At 41.3% G+C, this 16,775-nt stretch overlaps 1 protein-coding gene across 2 annotated transcripts in view; it reads left to right on the top strand.

Annotated features, from left to right (window-relative positions):
* Nucleotides 1-16,775, top strand: part of LOC134344749 (apolipoprotein D-like) — a 52,528-nt gene that overhangs the window by 20,268 nt on the left and 15,485 nt on the right. The window contains exons 1-3 of one of the 2 annotated variants that reach the window (XM_063044833.1): nucleotides 7,925-7,959; nucleotides 9,607-9,746; nucleotides 14,769-14,890. In XM_063044833.1, the coding sequence (XP_062900903.1) occupies nucleotides 9,627-9,746; nucleotides 14,769-14,890 (242 nt within the window). In that variant the 5' untranslated portion in view covers nucleotides 7,925-7,959; nucleotides 9,607-9,626. Of the gene's footprint in view, nucleotides 1-7,924; nucleotides 7,960-9,606; nucleotides 9,747-14,768; nucleotides 14,891-16,775 lie in introns of those variants that run through there. The other variant, XM_063044834.1, reaches the window with a different exon arrangement.

The raw sequence follows: 16,775 nt of genomic DNA, 5'->3' as shown, positions 1-16,775 counted from the left end.
TAAACCCCTGAGATACAGCCTGTAACAGCGGCGTCTTCAGCAAACCTACGCATGCTGTTGGAGCTGTACTTAGCTACATAGTCATAGGTGTAAAGCAAGAAGAGCAGTGGGCGAAGCACACATCCCTGTGGGGCTCCTAGGCTAATGGAAATTATGGAGGGATGTTTTTGCTAATCCAAACAAAATTTGGATCTACAAGTGAGTAGATCCTCCATCGATAAGCGTTATCATTAGTATTTATTGTGTTCTTTATCTTATTGTGTGTTTTCTGTGCTGCATTAAATCTGGAGTAACAAGTGAGGGTCTACAAGTGAGGAAATCCAAGATCCAAATACACAATGGGGTACGTTTTGAGCCCAGGTCTTGGAGTTCACTGATTAGTTTTGAGGGGATGATGGTGTTAATTGCTGAGCTGAAATCAATAATGAGCATCCTAATGTATGCATCTTTGCTGTCCAGATGTTCCAAATTGATGCTTTATGAAGTTGGAACTTATCATGGTGACTTATCCAACTTGATTCTTTACAAAAGCTCCAGCACATCCTCTTTACTAATATCTACATGCTCAAGCTTTTCAGTCCACTGTAAGTCATCCCGACACTCGCCAAAATCCTTTTCCGTAGTGAATACTGAAGCAAAGTACTCATTAAGTACCTCTGCTATCTTCTCCAGTTCCATGCATACTTTTCCACTGTCACACTTGATTGCTCCTATTCTTTCACATCTTATCCTCTTGCTCTTCATATACTTGTAGAATGCCTTGGGGTTTTCCTTAATCCTGTCTACCAAGGCCTTCTTATGGCCCCTCCTGGCTCTCCTAATTTCTTTCTTAAGCTCCTTCCTGCTAGCCTTATAATCTTCTAGATCTCTATCATTACCTAGTTTTTTTGAATCTTTCGTATGCTCTTCTTTTCTTCTTGACTAGACTTAAAACAGCCTTTATACACCACGGTTCCTGTACCCTACCATCCTTTCCCTCTCTCACTGGAATGTACCTAAGCAGAACTCCTTGCAAATATCCCCTGAACATTTGCCACATTTCTTCCGTTCATTTCCCTGAGTACATCTATTCCCAATTTATACTTCCAAGTTCCTGCCTGATAGCCTCATATTTTCCCTTACTCCAATTAAATGCTTTCCTAACTTGTCTGTTCCTATCCCTCTCTAATGCTATGGTAAAGGAGATAGAATTGTGATCTCTATCTCCAAAATGCTCTCCTACTGAGGGATCTGACACCTAACCAGGTTCATTTCCCAATACCAGATCAAGTACAGCCTCTCCTCTCGTAGGCTTATCTACGTATTGTGTCAAGTAACTTTCTTGAACACACCTAACAAACTCCACCCCATCTAAACCCCTCACTCTATGGAGATGCCAATTGATATTTAGGGAATTAAAATCTCCCACTGTGACAACCCTGTTATTATCACACCTTTCCAGACCCTGTCTCCATATCTGCTTTTCGATGTCCCTGTTACTATTGGGTGGTCTATAAAAACACCCAGTAGAGTTATTGACCCCTTCCTGTTCCTAACTTCCATCTACCGAGACTCAGTAGACAATCTTTCCGTGTCTTCCTCCTTTTCTGCAGCTGCGACACTATCTCTGATCAAGTATGCCATGCCCCCACCTCTTTTGCCTCCCTCCCTGTCCTTTCTGAAACACCTAAAGCCTGGCACTCAAAGTAACCATTCCTGTCCCTGAGCCATCCAAGTCTCTTTAATGACCACAACATCATAACTCCAAGAACTGATCCATGCTCCAAGCTCATCCATTTTGTTCATAATACTCCTCGCATTAAAGTAGTCACATCTCAATCCATCAGTCTGAGCGCATCACTTCTCTATCACCTGTCTATCCTCCCTCTCACACTATCTCCAAACTTGCTCTATTTGTGAGCCAACCGCCTCTTCCTCCATCTCCAGTTTGGTTCCCACCTCCCAGCAATCCTAGGTTAAACTTTCCCCAACAGAATTAGCAAACCTCCCCGCCAGGATATTGGTCCCCCTGGATCTCACCCAGCTTCAGTGGAAAAAGCCTGATTGCCTTGACCCTATCTATACCACACTTAATCTTATATACCTCTATCAAATTCCCCTTCAATCTTCTACATTCTCAGCAATAAAGTCCTAACCTATTCAATCTTGCCCTATAATTCAGGTCCTCAAGTCCCTGTAACATCATTGTAATTTTTTCTGCACTCTTTCAGTCTTATTTATATCTTTTTGAGAAGTAAGTGACCAAAACGGGACACAAATGCCTCATCGCCAGATCTCACCAACAGGCACAAAGATCTCGCCTGGCTGGCGGTGAGAGGGGCCCTCCCAGTCAGATCCCTCCTGTACGCCCGGAATGTCGTCTCCGCACCCCACTGCCCACGGGAGCACTGTAATGGGGTGGAGTCGGGGGCTCACCTCTTTGCACACTGTGGGTTCGCAAAGAAGGTGTGGAGGAGAATGGAAGTGACAGTAACTAAGATTCATGCCCAGCAGCTGTGTTACCGAGGACTCTGTGATCTACGGGCCGTTCCTGGGGACGCACACGGAGACAAACATCCGGTGCTGCTGGCAGATCATCAATTCGGTGAAAGACGCGCTTTGGTCTGCCCGAAACTTGATGGTCTGCCAGCACATGGAGATGTCGGTGACTGAATGCTGCCGACTGGCTCACTCTCGTCTGCAGGAGTACGTGCTGAGGGATGCACTCAAGCTTGGTGCGGCCACCGCGAAGGCCTGGTGGGGAAGGACCACAGTTTAAGGTTCATCACCCGTGGGAGTGTGAGGGGTTGGGTGGGGAGGAGACTAACCCTCATCAGCGGTGTGGACAGATAATCAACATGGTGCCCCAGGAGTGGGTGGAATTGTTAATTTGGGAAAAGCATTAGAGCCAACGCCTGCCTTTATTGTTGATAATTTTATTGTTAATAAGTCTTAACTCTTGACCAAGGGTTGAGAGTAAATGAACGGTTTATTGTAAACATCTTTCATTTGTAAATGAACAGAGAGTCAACGCATCATTTTATTGTAAATAACTTTATTGAATAAGGACTCAGAGTCAACGAATGTTTTTTCTTATATGTAAATAACTTGATTTTGTAATAATTTTGAATAAAGTATTTTTGGAGAAGAAAAAAAAATTCCAAATTAGGACTCACCAATGTCTTACAGAATTTCAACATCCCAATTCCTGTACTCAGTACATTGATTTATGAAGGTTAATATGGCAAAAGGTTTCTATACCTGTGATGCCATTGTTAGACCATTAAGACCATAAGACATAGGAGCAGAATCTGGCCCATCGAGTCTGCTCTGCCACTCGATCATGGCTGATCCTTTTTTTCTATCTCCTCCTCAACCCCAGTTCCCAGACTTCTCCCCGTAACCTTTGGTGCCATGTCCAGTCAAAAACCTATCAATATCTGCCTTAAATATGCCCAACAGCCTGGCGTCCACAGCTGCATGTGGCAACAAATTCCACAAATTCACCACCCTTTGGCTAAAAAAAATTCTCCACATCTCTATTTTGAAAGGGCACCCCTCTATTCTGAGGCTATGCCCTCTTGTCCTAGACTCTCCCACTATGGGAAACTTCCTTTCCACATCTACTCTGTCTAGGCCTTTCAACATTGGAAAGCTATCAATGAGATTCTCCCTCATCCTTCTGAATTCCAGTGAGTACAGACCCAGAGCCATCAAACATTCCTCTTATGATAACCCTTTCATTCCTGGAATCATCCTTGTGAACCTCCTCCGGACCCTCTCCAATGCCAGCACATTTTTTATAAGATGAGGGGCCCAAAACTGTTCACAATACTCAAGGTGAGGTCTCACCAGTGCCTTATAAAGTCTCAGCATCACATCCTTGTTCTTGTATTCTAGACCTCTTGAAATGAATATTAACATGGCATTTGCCTTCCTCACCACCGACTCAACCTGCAAGTTAACCTTCAGGGTGTTCTGCCCAAGGATTCTCATCCCTTTGCATCTCAGAGTTTTGTATTTTCTCCCCATTTAGAAAATAGTCTGCACATATATCTCTACGACCAAAGTGCATGACCATAAATCATTTTTATGGAATGATTTTCATGCCCAGAAGAGGATATGAGAAGTGTATGACCATATTTCATTTACTGAAATAAAAGGTAGGATAGTAAATGTGTGTGAGAAGGAATAGTGTTTTGGTGTATCACTTTGCATACCTTAATATGAAGTTGTCTTTCAAACAGTCGAGGCAAAATTAGAAAATGGAAACCTTAATAACTCATGTTTCATCCACAAATTCCCTTTTTCCTAATAGATTCACTAATGTTTTATTGCTGCAATATTAGCAGTATTCCTTTTGAATGAGATGTTATGGACACATCAACAAAGTTCTTCGCTGGATTTGAAAGAACACAATTTGAAGAGCAATAGCAGAAATGGCTTGACTGACTTTCATTCCTCAACCAGTACTAGCAAAATCATATTATCTGTTGAAGGGGGAGGTAATGGGGAGAAAATGCCTGCTCTGGAACCCATGAGAGACATTACCAAAATGTCAGCGGATCACTCTGACATACCTTCATTTTATTTTAAATTAAAGGCATTTTCTGATTTGGACACAGTAGTTGACCCCAACAGACTCTCAGGTTTTCTCTGAAATGTGGTAGTCTGTCCTGACACAAAGGGAAGTTTCCTAGATGCATCCGATTTTCCAAATTTTGTCCAATTTCACCTAAACATAAGTGGAAATTGCAACTTTTTTTCACAGAACGCAATTAAGGAGCAAAAAGCATTCAATTTATACCACTCAGCCAAATTTTCAATCTCTCTCCTGTATGCTGATTTATAAACACATTAGATACAACCTACAACAGTGGGGTCATCATCAAACTTAAACATGTTTCTGGAGCTGTACTTAGCTACACAGTCATAGGAGTAAAGCAAGTTGAGCAGTGGGCTAAGCACACATTCCTGTGGTGCTCACGAAACAGTCCTCCCAGGTGAGGTGACACTTAACCTGTGAGTCTGTTGGGGTCATCTACTGTGTCTGGTGCTCCTGGTATGGCCTCCTGTATATCGGTAGGACCTGATATAGATTGGGAGACCGGTTCACTGAGCACCCACGCTCTGTTTCCCAGAAAAAGCAGGATCTTTCAGTGGCCTCCCATTTTAATTCCACTTCGCATTCCCATTCCGATACGTCTATCCATAGCTTCCGCTATGGTTGTAATGAAGCCACACTCAGGTTGGAGGAACAACACCTTATATTTCGTCTGGGTAGCCTCCAACCTAATGGCATGAACATTGATTTCTCAAACTTCCAGAAATGTCCTCCCCCCCAACCACCACTTCACCATTCCCCATCCCCTTTTCCTGCTCTCACTTTATCTCCTTGCCTGCCCATTGCCTCCCTCTGGTGCTCCTCCCTCTTTTTCTTTCTTCCATGACCTCCTGTCCTCTCCTATCAGACTCACTCTTCTCCAGCCTTGTATCTCTTTCACTAATCCTTCCCAGCTTTTTATTTCTCTACTTCCCCTTCCAGTTTCACCTATCACCTTGTGTTTTTCCTCCCCTCCCTCCACCTTTTAACTCATTTTTTTCCCTCCAGTTCTGCTGGAGGGTCTCGGCATGAAACGTCGACTGCACTCCTTTCCATAGATGCTGCCTGGCCTGCTGAGTTCCTCCAGCATTTTGTGTGCGTTGCTTGGATTTCCAGCATCTGCAGATTTTCTCTTCTTTGTTGATAATAAATGTGCTTTGAATTTTTGAATCTTTATCATCCCTCTCAACTCCATTCTCCTGCCTTCTTTCTGGAACCTTTGACATTCTTCCTAATCAAGAACCTATCAACCTCTGCTTTAAATACACTCAGTGGCCACTTTATTAGGTACACCTGCACATCTGCTCATTAATGCAAATATCTAATCAAGCATTCATGTGCAGCAACTCAATGCATAAAAGCATGTAGATATGGTCAACAGGTTCAGTTGTTGTTCAGACAGAACATCAGATTGTGGGAAAAATATGATCTAAGTGACTTTCACCATGGAATGATTGTTGGGGCCAGACCGAGTGGTTTGAGTATCTCAGAAACTGCTGACCTCCTGAGATTTTCATGCACAGCAGTCTCTAGAGTTTACAGAGAATGGTGCAAAAAGTAATGAAACATCCAGGTCATGGCTGTTCTGTGGGTGAAAATGCTTTGTTTAATAATGAAACATCCAGGTCGTGGCTGTTCTGTTGGTGAAATTGCTTTGTTTAATAACGAAACATCCAGGTCGTGGCTGTTCTGTGGGTGAAAATGCTTTGTTTAATAACGAAACATCCAGGTCGTGGCTGTTCTGTGGGTGAAAGAGTTCAGAGAAGAATGGCCAGAGTAGTTCAAGCTGACAGGAGTTGCAGTAACTCAAATAATCATGCATTACAACAGTGGTGTGCAGAAGAGCATCTCTGAATGCACAGCAATCGGGCCTTAAGGTGGGTGGGCTACAACAGCAGATCACACCAGGTTCCACTCCTGAACCCAATTAAGTCGCCACAGAGGGTATACCCAATGATTTGGCCTCCACGGCTATCTGTGCAATGAAATTCACAGATTCACCACCCTCTAGCTAAATAAATTATCTCCATCTCTGTTCTCAAAGACATCCTTGTATTCTGAGGCTGTGCCCTCTTGTCCTAGACTTCCCCGCTATCGGAAACATCATTGCCACATCCACACTCTCTAGGCCTTTCAATATTTGATAGGTTTCAATGAAATCCACCCTGATTCTTATAAACTCCAGCCAAGGAGTTGTATAGAATGTACAGGCCCAAGGCTATCAATCACTCATCGTACATTAACCCTTTCATTCCTGGGATCATTCTCGTGAAGCTCCTCTGGTCCTCTCCAATATCAGCATTTCCTTTCTTAAATAAGGCACTCCACGTGTGGTCTGACCAATGTCTTAAGAAGCCTCAGCATTACATCCTTGGTTTTATATTCTCCCCAGTAACTCTTCTTCTCTTAATACAGTATCACTCGGGATTCTCATTTACTTTATCTGCCGGAGATGTCTCATGATTTCTTTTTGCCTCCCTCATTTCCTGCTTAAGTAAAACCCTACATCCCCTATACTCCTACAAAATGTCGGAGGAACCCAGTAGGCCAGGCAGCATCCATGGAAGGGTCTCAGCCCGAAATGTCGACTGTACTCTTTTCCATAGATGCTGCCTGGCCTGCTGAGTTCCTCCAGCATTCCCTGTGTGTTGCTTGGATTTCCAGCATCTGCAGATTTTCTCTTGTTTGTGATTGGATCTTCTATACACCTTGTTCATTTGAGCAATTGTGGCCCAGGGATTCCCAGGAGTCAGTGGAAATGATACATCTTTTTGAAAGAAGTCATCCTTCAGTAGATTGAGGTGAAAACAACAGCTGATGCAGTGTCTGAATCCAATGACACCAATAGGCCATTGGATGTGCTTTTAAAATTACTGTAACTAGTTTGCTGGAACCTGGATAAAATATATAGTTAAGGGTTAAATTAGTTTGCTCTTTGTAAGAACCAACATGGACATGAGGTTAAATTTGAAATTTTTCGAAGCTCTGGTGCCAATAGGTTTGTGGTTCCCCAAAGTGGGGGGCCGCGCCATTACGTCTCGAGTAAAAGACCGATGGGGAATCTTTGGTGCATAAAAAAGCACGCTATGAAGTAAATAGTGCCTTAATTTTACCAAGTATTAATAACACGTGCAGTATAGAATTCAATATTTTCGAGAGTTGCAGCACAGTATTTAACAGCGTAACAGACACTTTTACAGATGTAGGCATGACTGTAATCCTCCCTAGCGCTTCGGGTGGGATTGCTCTCACCTGACCTACTACCGAAAGCTGGTTGGTCGGATATAGGGTTGGTTGTGGGCGGTGTAGTAGATAATGTTATACTTGAAAGGGAGTCAGTGCCAGAATACAGCATCACTCTTTCGGCTTGCTCTGAGGTAAGCTATTGGGGAGTTATACAGAGGGAGGAGAATATATAAGTGGTTATAATTAAGTTTCCTGGATATGAATGGCCCTTATTGAAATGTCATATTTTTGCCTGTTTTATGTTAATTTTAATGAAGTATGATTGAAGGAACCGGTGATCGGAATTTGGGAACTTGAGAGGAAATTCTAGCCTTTCAAAAAAAACCAACACGTAGATGAAAGCCCCAAATAAACTGATAAACGGTCTTGTTTTCCTAAAGCGATTGTTATTTTGTTGAAAAAATTGACATGACTTGTAAGGTAAAACTATTTGCCGGAATAGATTGGATTCACCTTTAACGAGCGGACTATATTATATTGAGATGACTCTAGAGAAACAGGAACAAATACCGCCTGGAGCCCCACCGAATTCGGATTGTTGGGGAGCTGCGTTATCAGTTCTGAGAGAATGCTACAGCAACAGTAGTAACTGTGCGTAAAAGATAGAGAACGTGCCGGACGATGGAATATATGCAGTTAATTGTCAAAGACGTTTACAACATTATTCCCAGATTATAAAAAAAAGTTTTAAATCCTTCGTCTAATATTTGCTTTTTAAAGAAATCTTAGACGAAAGAACTATTCGCACATTGCCGGAGAATGAAAAGTCGGGGATACACTAAATTCCGTCCTTATCTGGACAGATTAAACCCAGAGAAGTGCATTATGTTAAAACGGAAACGACCCGAACAGTGCACCGCTCCCTGCGATGTTTAAGTAGAATCTGAATATGAAACAGGAATTAAATAATTCTGACACGTGTATGTTTTTTAAATTCAAAATTACAAAATATGGTAACTACTTCAACGAGTAAATTCTTAAATACAGGCAATGATCAGAAGGAACACACATTAAAGTTGCTTGAATTTCCAGCATCTGCAGAATTCCTGTTGTTACTGATCAGAAGGAGCTCGATTTAAATGCACGGATACTTTCATCAATATTTCTACAATCAAACAAAGCTTGAAGAAAGACGGGAACAATTCTTTTTAATAATTTGTTGTTAGACTTCCGGATACTGTATTAAGATGATTCTGTCTTTAGCAAAGAGCAAGAATCCAAAGATGTCCTGTTTAGTAGGTTAACTGGTCATTGTAAATTGTCCCGTGGTTAGTCTAGGGTTAAATCTGAGGCGGCAGAGAGGCGCAGCTCGAAGGGCCTATTCTGTGCTCTATCTCAATAAATAAAAGACCAATTGAATCCAAGATTTAACACGCCGAAGGGGTAAAGTGCATATGCCAAATGAACCTTAAGATGACATTGTCATCATCCACAACAGCCTTCTTAAATTAGGAAATGGGAAGAGTAGAAAACACTTCAGAATTTGCACAACGGATAAGTTTTCAAACGGGAGGAAGTTGGGGGATAGAGTAATAGCAAGGTTATTCCATCCATTTTAAAATGGAATTAGCCTGCAAACTGAAAATTCTCTCTTCAAAAAAGTAACTGCATTTTTTTCAGTCAAGGTACCCAGAGAACTAGCGTTGCTTAACAAACTACTTCCTCCATGTAGAAATGCTTCAGTTACCCCCCACCCTCTATTTATTTCTATTTTCTTCTATTTCTGTACCCTCCGAATGAACGAAGCGAATAACCTGTTGTACTCTCTTATCTTTCAGGGGGCTCCTGAGACGCTAACATGCAGGGGCCGCTGCTAATGCTGGCGTTTTCGATCATCTGCCTGCCTGGAGCAAACAGCAAAAATGTCCGCGGTGAATGTCCCAAAGTAGAATTACAGGAAAATTTCTCCCTATCGAAGGTTAGTGAACCATGCGGCTGTATGAGGTCCTCACATTTATTATTCCCTGCAGCCACGATACATGTCAATGAACAGCGCCCAACTGAAGCGACAGAATGGTGCACCGTTTGTTCACAGGGCTCTTTCACATTTTGGTCGTTATTTCTGATCAGCCCGATCAAAATGGACCCCACTTCCCCCATTGCCTGGAATGGAAATCCTAGTTTAAACAAGTTTTAAACAATCCAATGTTTGCCATAGTGTTGGTTCATTATTCACAACAATCAACAAAGGAGAAGGGCCAATAGCATGACTATAATGAATATCAAAGATGGTTGATTATAGAAGATTTTCTCATTTAACTTGTGATAAATATTTGAGAAGCCCTTTATTTTCAGGGTGTAGGCAGTCAATGGAGAGTCAGTGTCGATTACCTCACCCCTAATTGCCCTTGAGAGAATGGTGGCATGTTACGTTATTGAACAGCTATAGTGTTGCTGGTGAAGATACTTGCACAGTAGTATTGCATAGGAAGTTCCAGCATCTAGACACATCAGTGGTGAAGAACTGGTAATATATTTCTGAATTAAGAACACTTGTATGTGACTTGGAGGCTAACTTGCAGGTGCCTTTGTCCTACTTGGTAGTGGAGGTCACAAGTTTAAGGTTTTGGCTACAGCAGTCTGGTTAATAACTGCAGTGCATTTTGTAGGTGATAGATCAGAATATTACTCTAAAGGACACCAGTAGTTAATTGCATGACTTTTTGAATGCAGCAGAACCAGATTTTTATGTCAGTGATTGATAAATGGCTCATTAACAAATTCTGGAACTCGCCCTCGATGCATGTTAACATACTATTGGCATGAAATGGATACTTTTAAAATACATTATTAAGTTAAACATATCCGCAGGAGGTGGTAATCTTATTTATTTTGGTCAAAAGCTATGCAGAGAAATGATTAACAATTGTTGATAACTGAAGTATGGAAAAATCTAGAAAACACTGCTATATCATTAAAGAACAGTTTTGGGAAAAACTTGTCAATGAAATATTAATAGTAGGATAATTTTTCATGGATTGCCAAAACTTGCTGGACATTCAGTAGTATCTTTTGATATATTTAACAGTCAAGCTGTGCTGATTTATCTTGTGAATGTATTAAAAGTTTATTAGTACCTCAGTACAAATTTTACCCGTTATTGTAATTGTTATGCGCAAGTACAACTTGGAGTTTATGACATTAAAACAATGAAAAATTTACTTGCAACAATATTACAGGCATGTAGCAGTAGAGACAACATTCACCCAAAAACACAAATTATACAAGAAAGAACACTACTACAATAAGGAACTGAGTCTATAGTAGGGCAAAGGGGTCATTGCTTTGCTTCACTGAAGTGATGATCAGGTTTTTACCAGTTGGTTTAAGAACTGAATGGTTGAAGAGAAGTAGTTGTTTTTGAATTTGGTGGTGTGAGACTTCAGAGTTGTATACAGCTGGCCTCATGATGGTGGGGGTCTTTAATGGATGTTGCCGCCTTGAGGCAGCACCTATCGTTGATACTTTCAGTGGTGGGGAGGGATGTGCCTGTGATATATTGGGCTGGGCTCCCTATTTTCTGCAGCTTTTCTTTCCTATGTAGAATGGTCAATGCATGGATTTTCAGAGGGTATATGACCTCCTTATTATTCACTATTTCAGCTTGAGAGTTTTGTTGGATAATCCAACAAAGCATTAATGGAAAGCATTCCTGCTGTCTCACTTGAGTTCCTGCTCTTGATAAAATAGCATTGATTGCATCAATAAAAATGATTTGCATAACTTTCATGAAGAGCAATTTTTTTGGGACAAGTGTTGTAAAATATAATGCAGAATTTTTTTGGGCTCCCTATGTCACATATTCAGAATGCAAATATCTTCCTAGAGATTCAAGATCTTCTATTAATATAGCAGAATTTAATAACATTATTTCTAAGTAACTAATTGTAACAGAAAGATTAAAAACACACTTAACACCCTTTTATAGTTGAATATTGGATTGTCCAATATGTCTTGTTTTAACTTGTCTCAATCAGCTGAATGAATACTTGGGTGATATATTTTGCATTTTCTCACTGAACTGTTTTCATTCATTTCTTTTTTGTTTTTATAAATCTAAAATCTTGTAAATGACACTTGTTATACAAATAAAAGCTATGATCAGGATTCCCAAAAACTAAGTCTTCAGGGGTTCCCAACCTTTTTTGCACCGCAGACCGGTTTAATATTGACAATATTCTTGCGGTCTGGCCAACCGGATGGGGGGGGGGGTGTTCAAGTAGGGTTAAACTGGCCTCAACATGTCTTTTACAGTTAGGGTTGCCAACATTCTCACTCCCAAATAAGGGACAAAAGTAGCAGTCAAATCCTGGGACACTTTACCCCAGGAAAGGCTACCATGAACATGAAGCCTTGCGTGGGCAACTGTGTGCGCATGTGCTTTCATACTGATCCCCCCCCCCCGACAAATCGGTTTTGCCTTCATCTTCCTGACTATACTGTACATACATTATTTCTACTTTATATAGGCTATTTATCATATCATTCCTGCTTTTACTATATGTTAGTGTTATTTATTTTCAGTTTTATGTGTTATTTGGTATGGTTTATTAGGTTATTTTTTTGGGTCTGAGAATGCTCAAAAATTTTTCCCATATAAATTAATGGTAATTGCTTCGCTTCACGCCATTTCAGCATGAAAGGTTTCATAGGAACGCTCTACCTTAGCGGGGGTGGGGGGGAAGAATATGGGACAAACCAATTTATTCCAATATACGGAATGTCCTGGGACAGTTGCCAACCCCTACGGCAACTGTGGGACAGTTGGCAACCCTATGTTCAAGTTCAACAGTGCTTGACAGGGAATGAGGAAAGGTGCAGCTGACTCGTATTGTTTCCTCTCGGCCTGGTAGCACATGCTTTGCGGCCGGTACCGGTCCGCGACCCAGTGGTTGGGGACCGCTGGTCTTGCACTTCAAGCAGGATGGAGACCTGGTGAATGAGAAACAGTAGCAACATACTATCCTCTTCTATAAGTTTATGGAGGTATGGCCTGTGAGGGCAAAACAAGTAGTTTGGATAATTGGAAAACCTTTAAATGTTTCCCTGGAGATAAATAAGCATTCTGGTATCTTGGGGGAAGCTGAGGTCTAACCATTTCTGCTCCACTATTACACTCATTTGCCTGGCTGAGCTTGCTCTCATTCTGAGCAATCTCTTCCTCAACCCATTCACTTTCTCCAGATCAGACATGTAGGTATGACACGGTGGCCCAGGTCAAACATGTAGCTGTGTCCAAGTGGATGAACCAGTGTTTGTTGAGAACTATAGCAAGCCCTCGTTTCAGTCTTATCTGGACTCACACCCTCAGTCTTGTCCATGCAACAACTGAGGCAACGTAGCTTCCTAGCTGTCAGTTTCACCAATGAACCAGTGAATCGGACTCTCAGTATTCTACATTGCCAATATCCAACAGTGTCTTGCAATCACAACAAAAATGTTCCAGACAATTACCGCACCATCTGTTGGACTGAACTCTGTGCACCACCTCTGACAATGTATTCCCTGGGTAGATGAAGCAGGCTGCAATATGGTGCACAACAAGTCCAGCTCTGACGCTATCAAACATCTTGCTCGTGGAGTAGACCTGCAGTACTTGACTTTCTTGATATCCAGCAGTGTGTCGCAGTCACAAAAAGGCATGAAGGAAGAAAAATTACACCTTTGGTTGAACCCAGAGAAACCATTGCATCTGAGTGTGCTGCTATCTTACTGCACTGATTACTGATGCAATAGTATCTAAAGAAATATTTTGTTATCTTTAACTATGAACCTTGAATTACATTTATAGTAGGAATCAAGCCTTCTGACTCTGAATGCGTGCATGGATGTGGGGTGGAACAATAATGATTTAAGCAAAAGGCAGATCATTCATTTCTATTTTGTCAACTTGGGCTCATTAGTTATGAAATTGTGTAATAGGGCCAGAACATCTTGGTTTCAAATAAATTCTGAGCATGCAATTTATTTTGCCACTTCAATATAGGCCTGAGAGAGCACTGCATTTCTCAAGGGACAGCTGTTTAGATGCTGAGACTTTCTAAGGCATTGGCCACACCACAGTTAGAGTATTGTGAGCACTTTTGGGCCCTTTATCTAAAAGATCTTTCGGGATTGAAGAGGACCCAGAGGAGGTTCATGAGTGTTCCAGGAATGAACTGGTTAATGTATGTGGAACATTTGGCTGTGGCTCTATATCCACTGGAGTTTAAAAGATTGCGGGAGATCTTATTGAATCCCATCAAATATTGAAAGGCCAAGATGGAGAGGATGATTCCTATAGTTGGGAAGTTTAGGAACAGGGGGACATCCATTTAGAACAGATGAAGTGCAATTTTTTTTTAACCAGAGATCTGTGAATCTGTGTAAGTCATTGCTGCAGATGGCTGTGGAGGCCAAGTTGCTGGGTATATTTATAATGGATGCTGAGTTGATCTTGATTACCGGTAATTAAATTGACAAAGGGGCAGGGAATGGGATTGAGGGAGAGAGTAAATCAACCATGATGGAATGATGGAGCAGATTTGTTGGGCTAAATGGCCTAATTCTGCCCCAGTGCCTTATGGTCTTAGGGAAATGATAAAGCATTCATCCATCTACCTTTTCAGGTGCACAGTTTTATATTGGATATTTTTGAGGATGAATACCGAAAACCCCAACCCCTCTACCACCAATGTTGTACCTCATAAATATAATCATTATCATCAAATATGGTTATTTGCTTTGTTGCCTTACAGTATTATTTGCTAGGATAGTGATTACATTTCAACCACAGAAATGATCTGAGTCTGTACTTTGAGGTTGGAGCGGAGGTCAGCCTGAATAAAAGAAGGCTCCTAAAATGTCTGAATTTGTTGGCATTTTGTTGAGTTATTTCCCAGGATTATGATTGGTATAACTGGCCAAAATTAACTAATATTTTTGCATTTCTTTTCTATAGTATATGGGGATATGGTATGACATTGAACATCTTCCCACACATACTACTTCTGGTGATTGCATTTCAGAAGAGTACACCCTGGACAAAGATGGTTGGGTGAACCTCATTGTTGAGGAGAAGCTGTAAGTATTCTGCAAAAGGGCAGGAAGGAAAGCAAGACAAATGTCAAAAGCATAGTAAATATTCTAGATCGGAGGTTATTAACCTGGAGTCCACGGACCTCTTGCTTAATGGCATTGGACCATGGCATTAAAAAAAGCTGGGAACCCCAGTTCTAGATAATATTCTTCTTTTAAAAAAAGGTTTTGTTAACCTGTAAACTTGCTCACGTATAAATTCTGCTTTTTTTCTTTTTTTTAGATTATGAGGACACGCAGTCCTCTTTTACTGTCATTTAGTAATGCATGCATTAAGTAATGATACAATGTTTTTCCAAAATGATATCACAGAAACACTTGACAAACCGACTGAAAAACTAACAAAAAACACATAATTATAATATATAGTTACAACAGTGCAAAGCAATACTGTAATTTGATAAGAACAGACCATGGCACAGTAAAAGTCTCAAAGTCTCTCTAAGGTCCCATCATCTCACGCAGACGGTGAACCTCCAGCGCCGCCAACTTGCCGGTGCAGCATCCTGGAAGCATCCGACCACAGTCCGACTCCGAGTCCGTCCGAAAACTCTGAGCCTCCGACCAGCCCTACGACACTGAGTGCCGAGCACCATCTCTGCCGAGTGCTTCGACCCCGGCCCCGGCAACAGGCAATAGGCAAAGCCAAGGATGTGGGGCCTTCCCCTCCGGAGATTCTCGATCGCACAGTGACAGCGAAGCAGGCATTTCAGAAGTTACTCCAGGTGTTCCTCCGTGCTTCTCATGGCTGTCTCCATCAAATCCGGATTGTGCATGGCCCCTTAGTTACACATAATCGATATCATTCAGAACGGCCGCGTGTGCTGTGTCGCGCCACCATCTTCTCCTCCCTCCTTCAGTCTAGATCTAGTCTAGATCTGTCAAAGCCAAATATTTGCACCTAACATTCTCAGTAAAACTTGACAACTGGCAATAAGTTGTATGATGTAGGTCTACAACCCAGTATTAACAACAAAGTATTAAATTGTATTTAATGTTGTAAAATGATGCAGATATTTCCACAGAAACAAAACAAGGAAAAAAATCAAAGCCAAGTGAAAGAACATGTTGGCAATCGCTGTTGATTGGTTAATGAAGTGCTGAAGAAACTATATGCTTATGGAGGTTGGGGCATATAATTCGGATGTTACGTTGCAGTTTTGCAGAAGTTTGGTTGGAGTATTGCATGCTCTCTAGAAAGAATGTGGCTTGTGCTGGAGAGAGTGCAGAGGAGATTTGCCTGGATTGGTGATCTTTAGATTTGATAAGCTGGGCTTGTTTTCTCAGTACTGAGGGAGGCTGAGGAGTGACCCCTTAAATAAATTAGAGGCAGAGGTGGTGTAAGTGGTTGGTGGGAATTGTTTTTCCAATGATAAGTTTCAGGTGAAAGTTAGAAAGTTTAAAAGGGAGTCTGGAGTTTTAAAGGAAGTTGCCTTTAGTGTGGTTAATATCTGGAATGCACTGCAAGAGATATGGAATCACTGCATTTAGGAGTTATTTGGCCAGACATTTGAGAAGGCAATATAAAGTTAGTTCTAATATAGGCAAATAGAATTGGTGTATATAGACATAAAGATCAACATGGACACAATTGGCTTATGGGCCTTTATGCCTGCTGTACAACCCTGACTCTGAAATTAAATGTTTGGAAATGCATTTTGAGGAGGGTTCCAAGGTACTCAAAGCTGCAAATAATGGAGATGGTATAGATGAAGGACTAGAATAATTTGAACTAGTAACTGTTCTTCAAGTAGAAAAATTAAGTGAAGAGCTGTTTGAACAAAACAATTAAAATGTTGCAATTACAAGGGATTTCAATTATACTAAAACAATTGCAGAATGGAGAGAATTGTGGAGAATTATTATTTGA

This window comes from Mobula hypostoma, chromosome 4 (genome assembly GCF_963921235.1).
Source record: "Mobula hypostoma chromosome 4, sMobHyp1.1, whole genome shotgun sequence".
Taxonomy (NCBI): domain Eukaryota; kingdom Metazoa; phylum Chordata; class Chondrichthyes; order Myliobatiformes; family Myliobatidae; genus Mobula; species Mobula hypostoma.
This window is presented reverse-complemented; position numbering and strand designations above follow the sequence as displayed.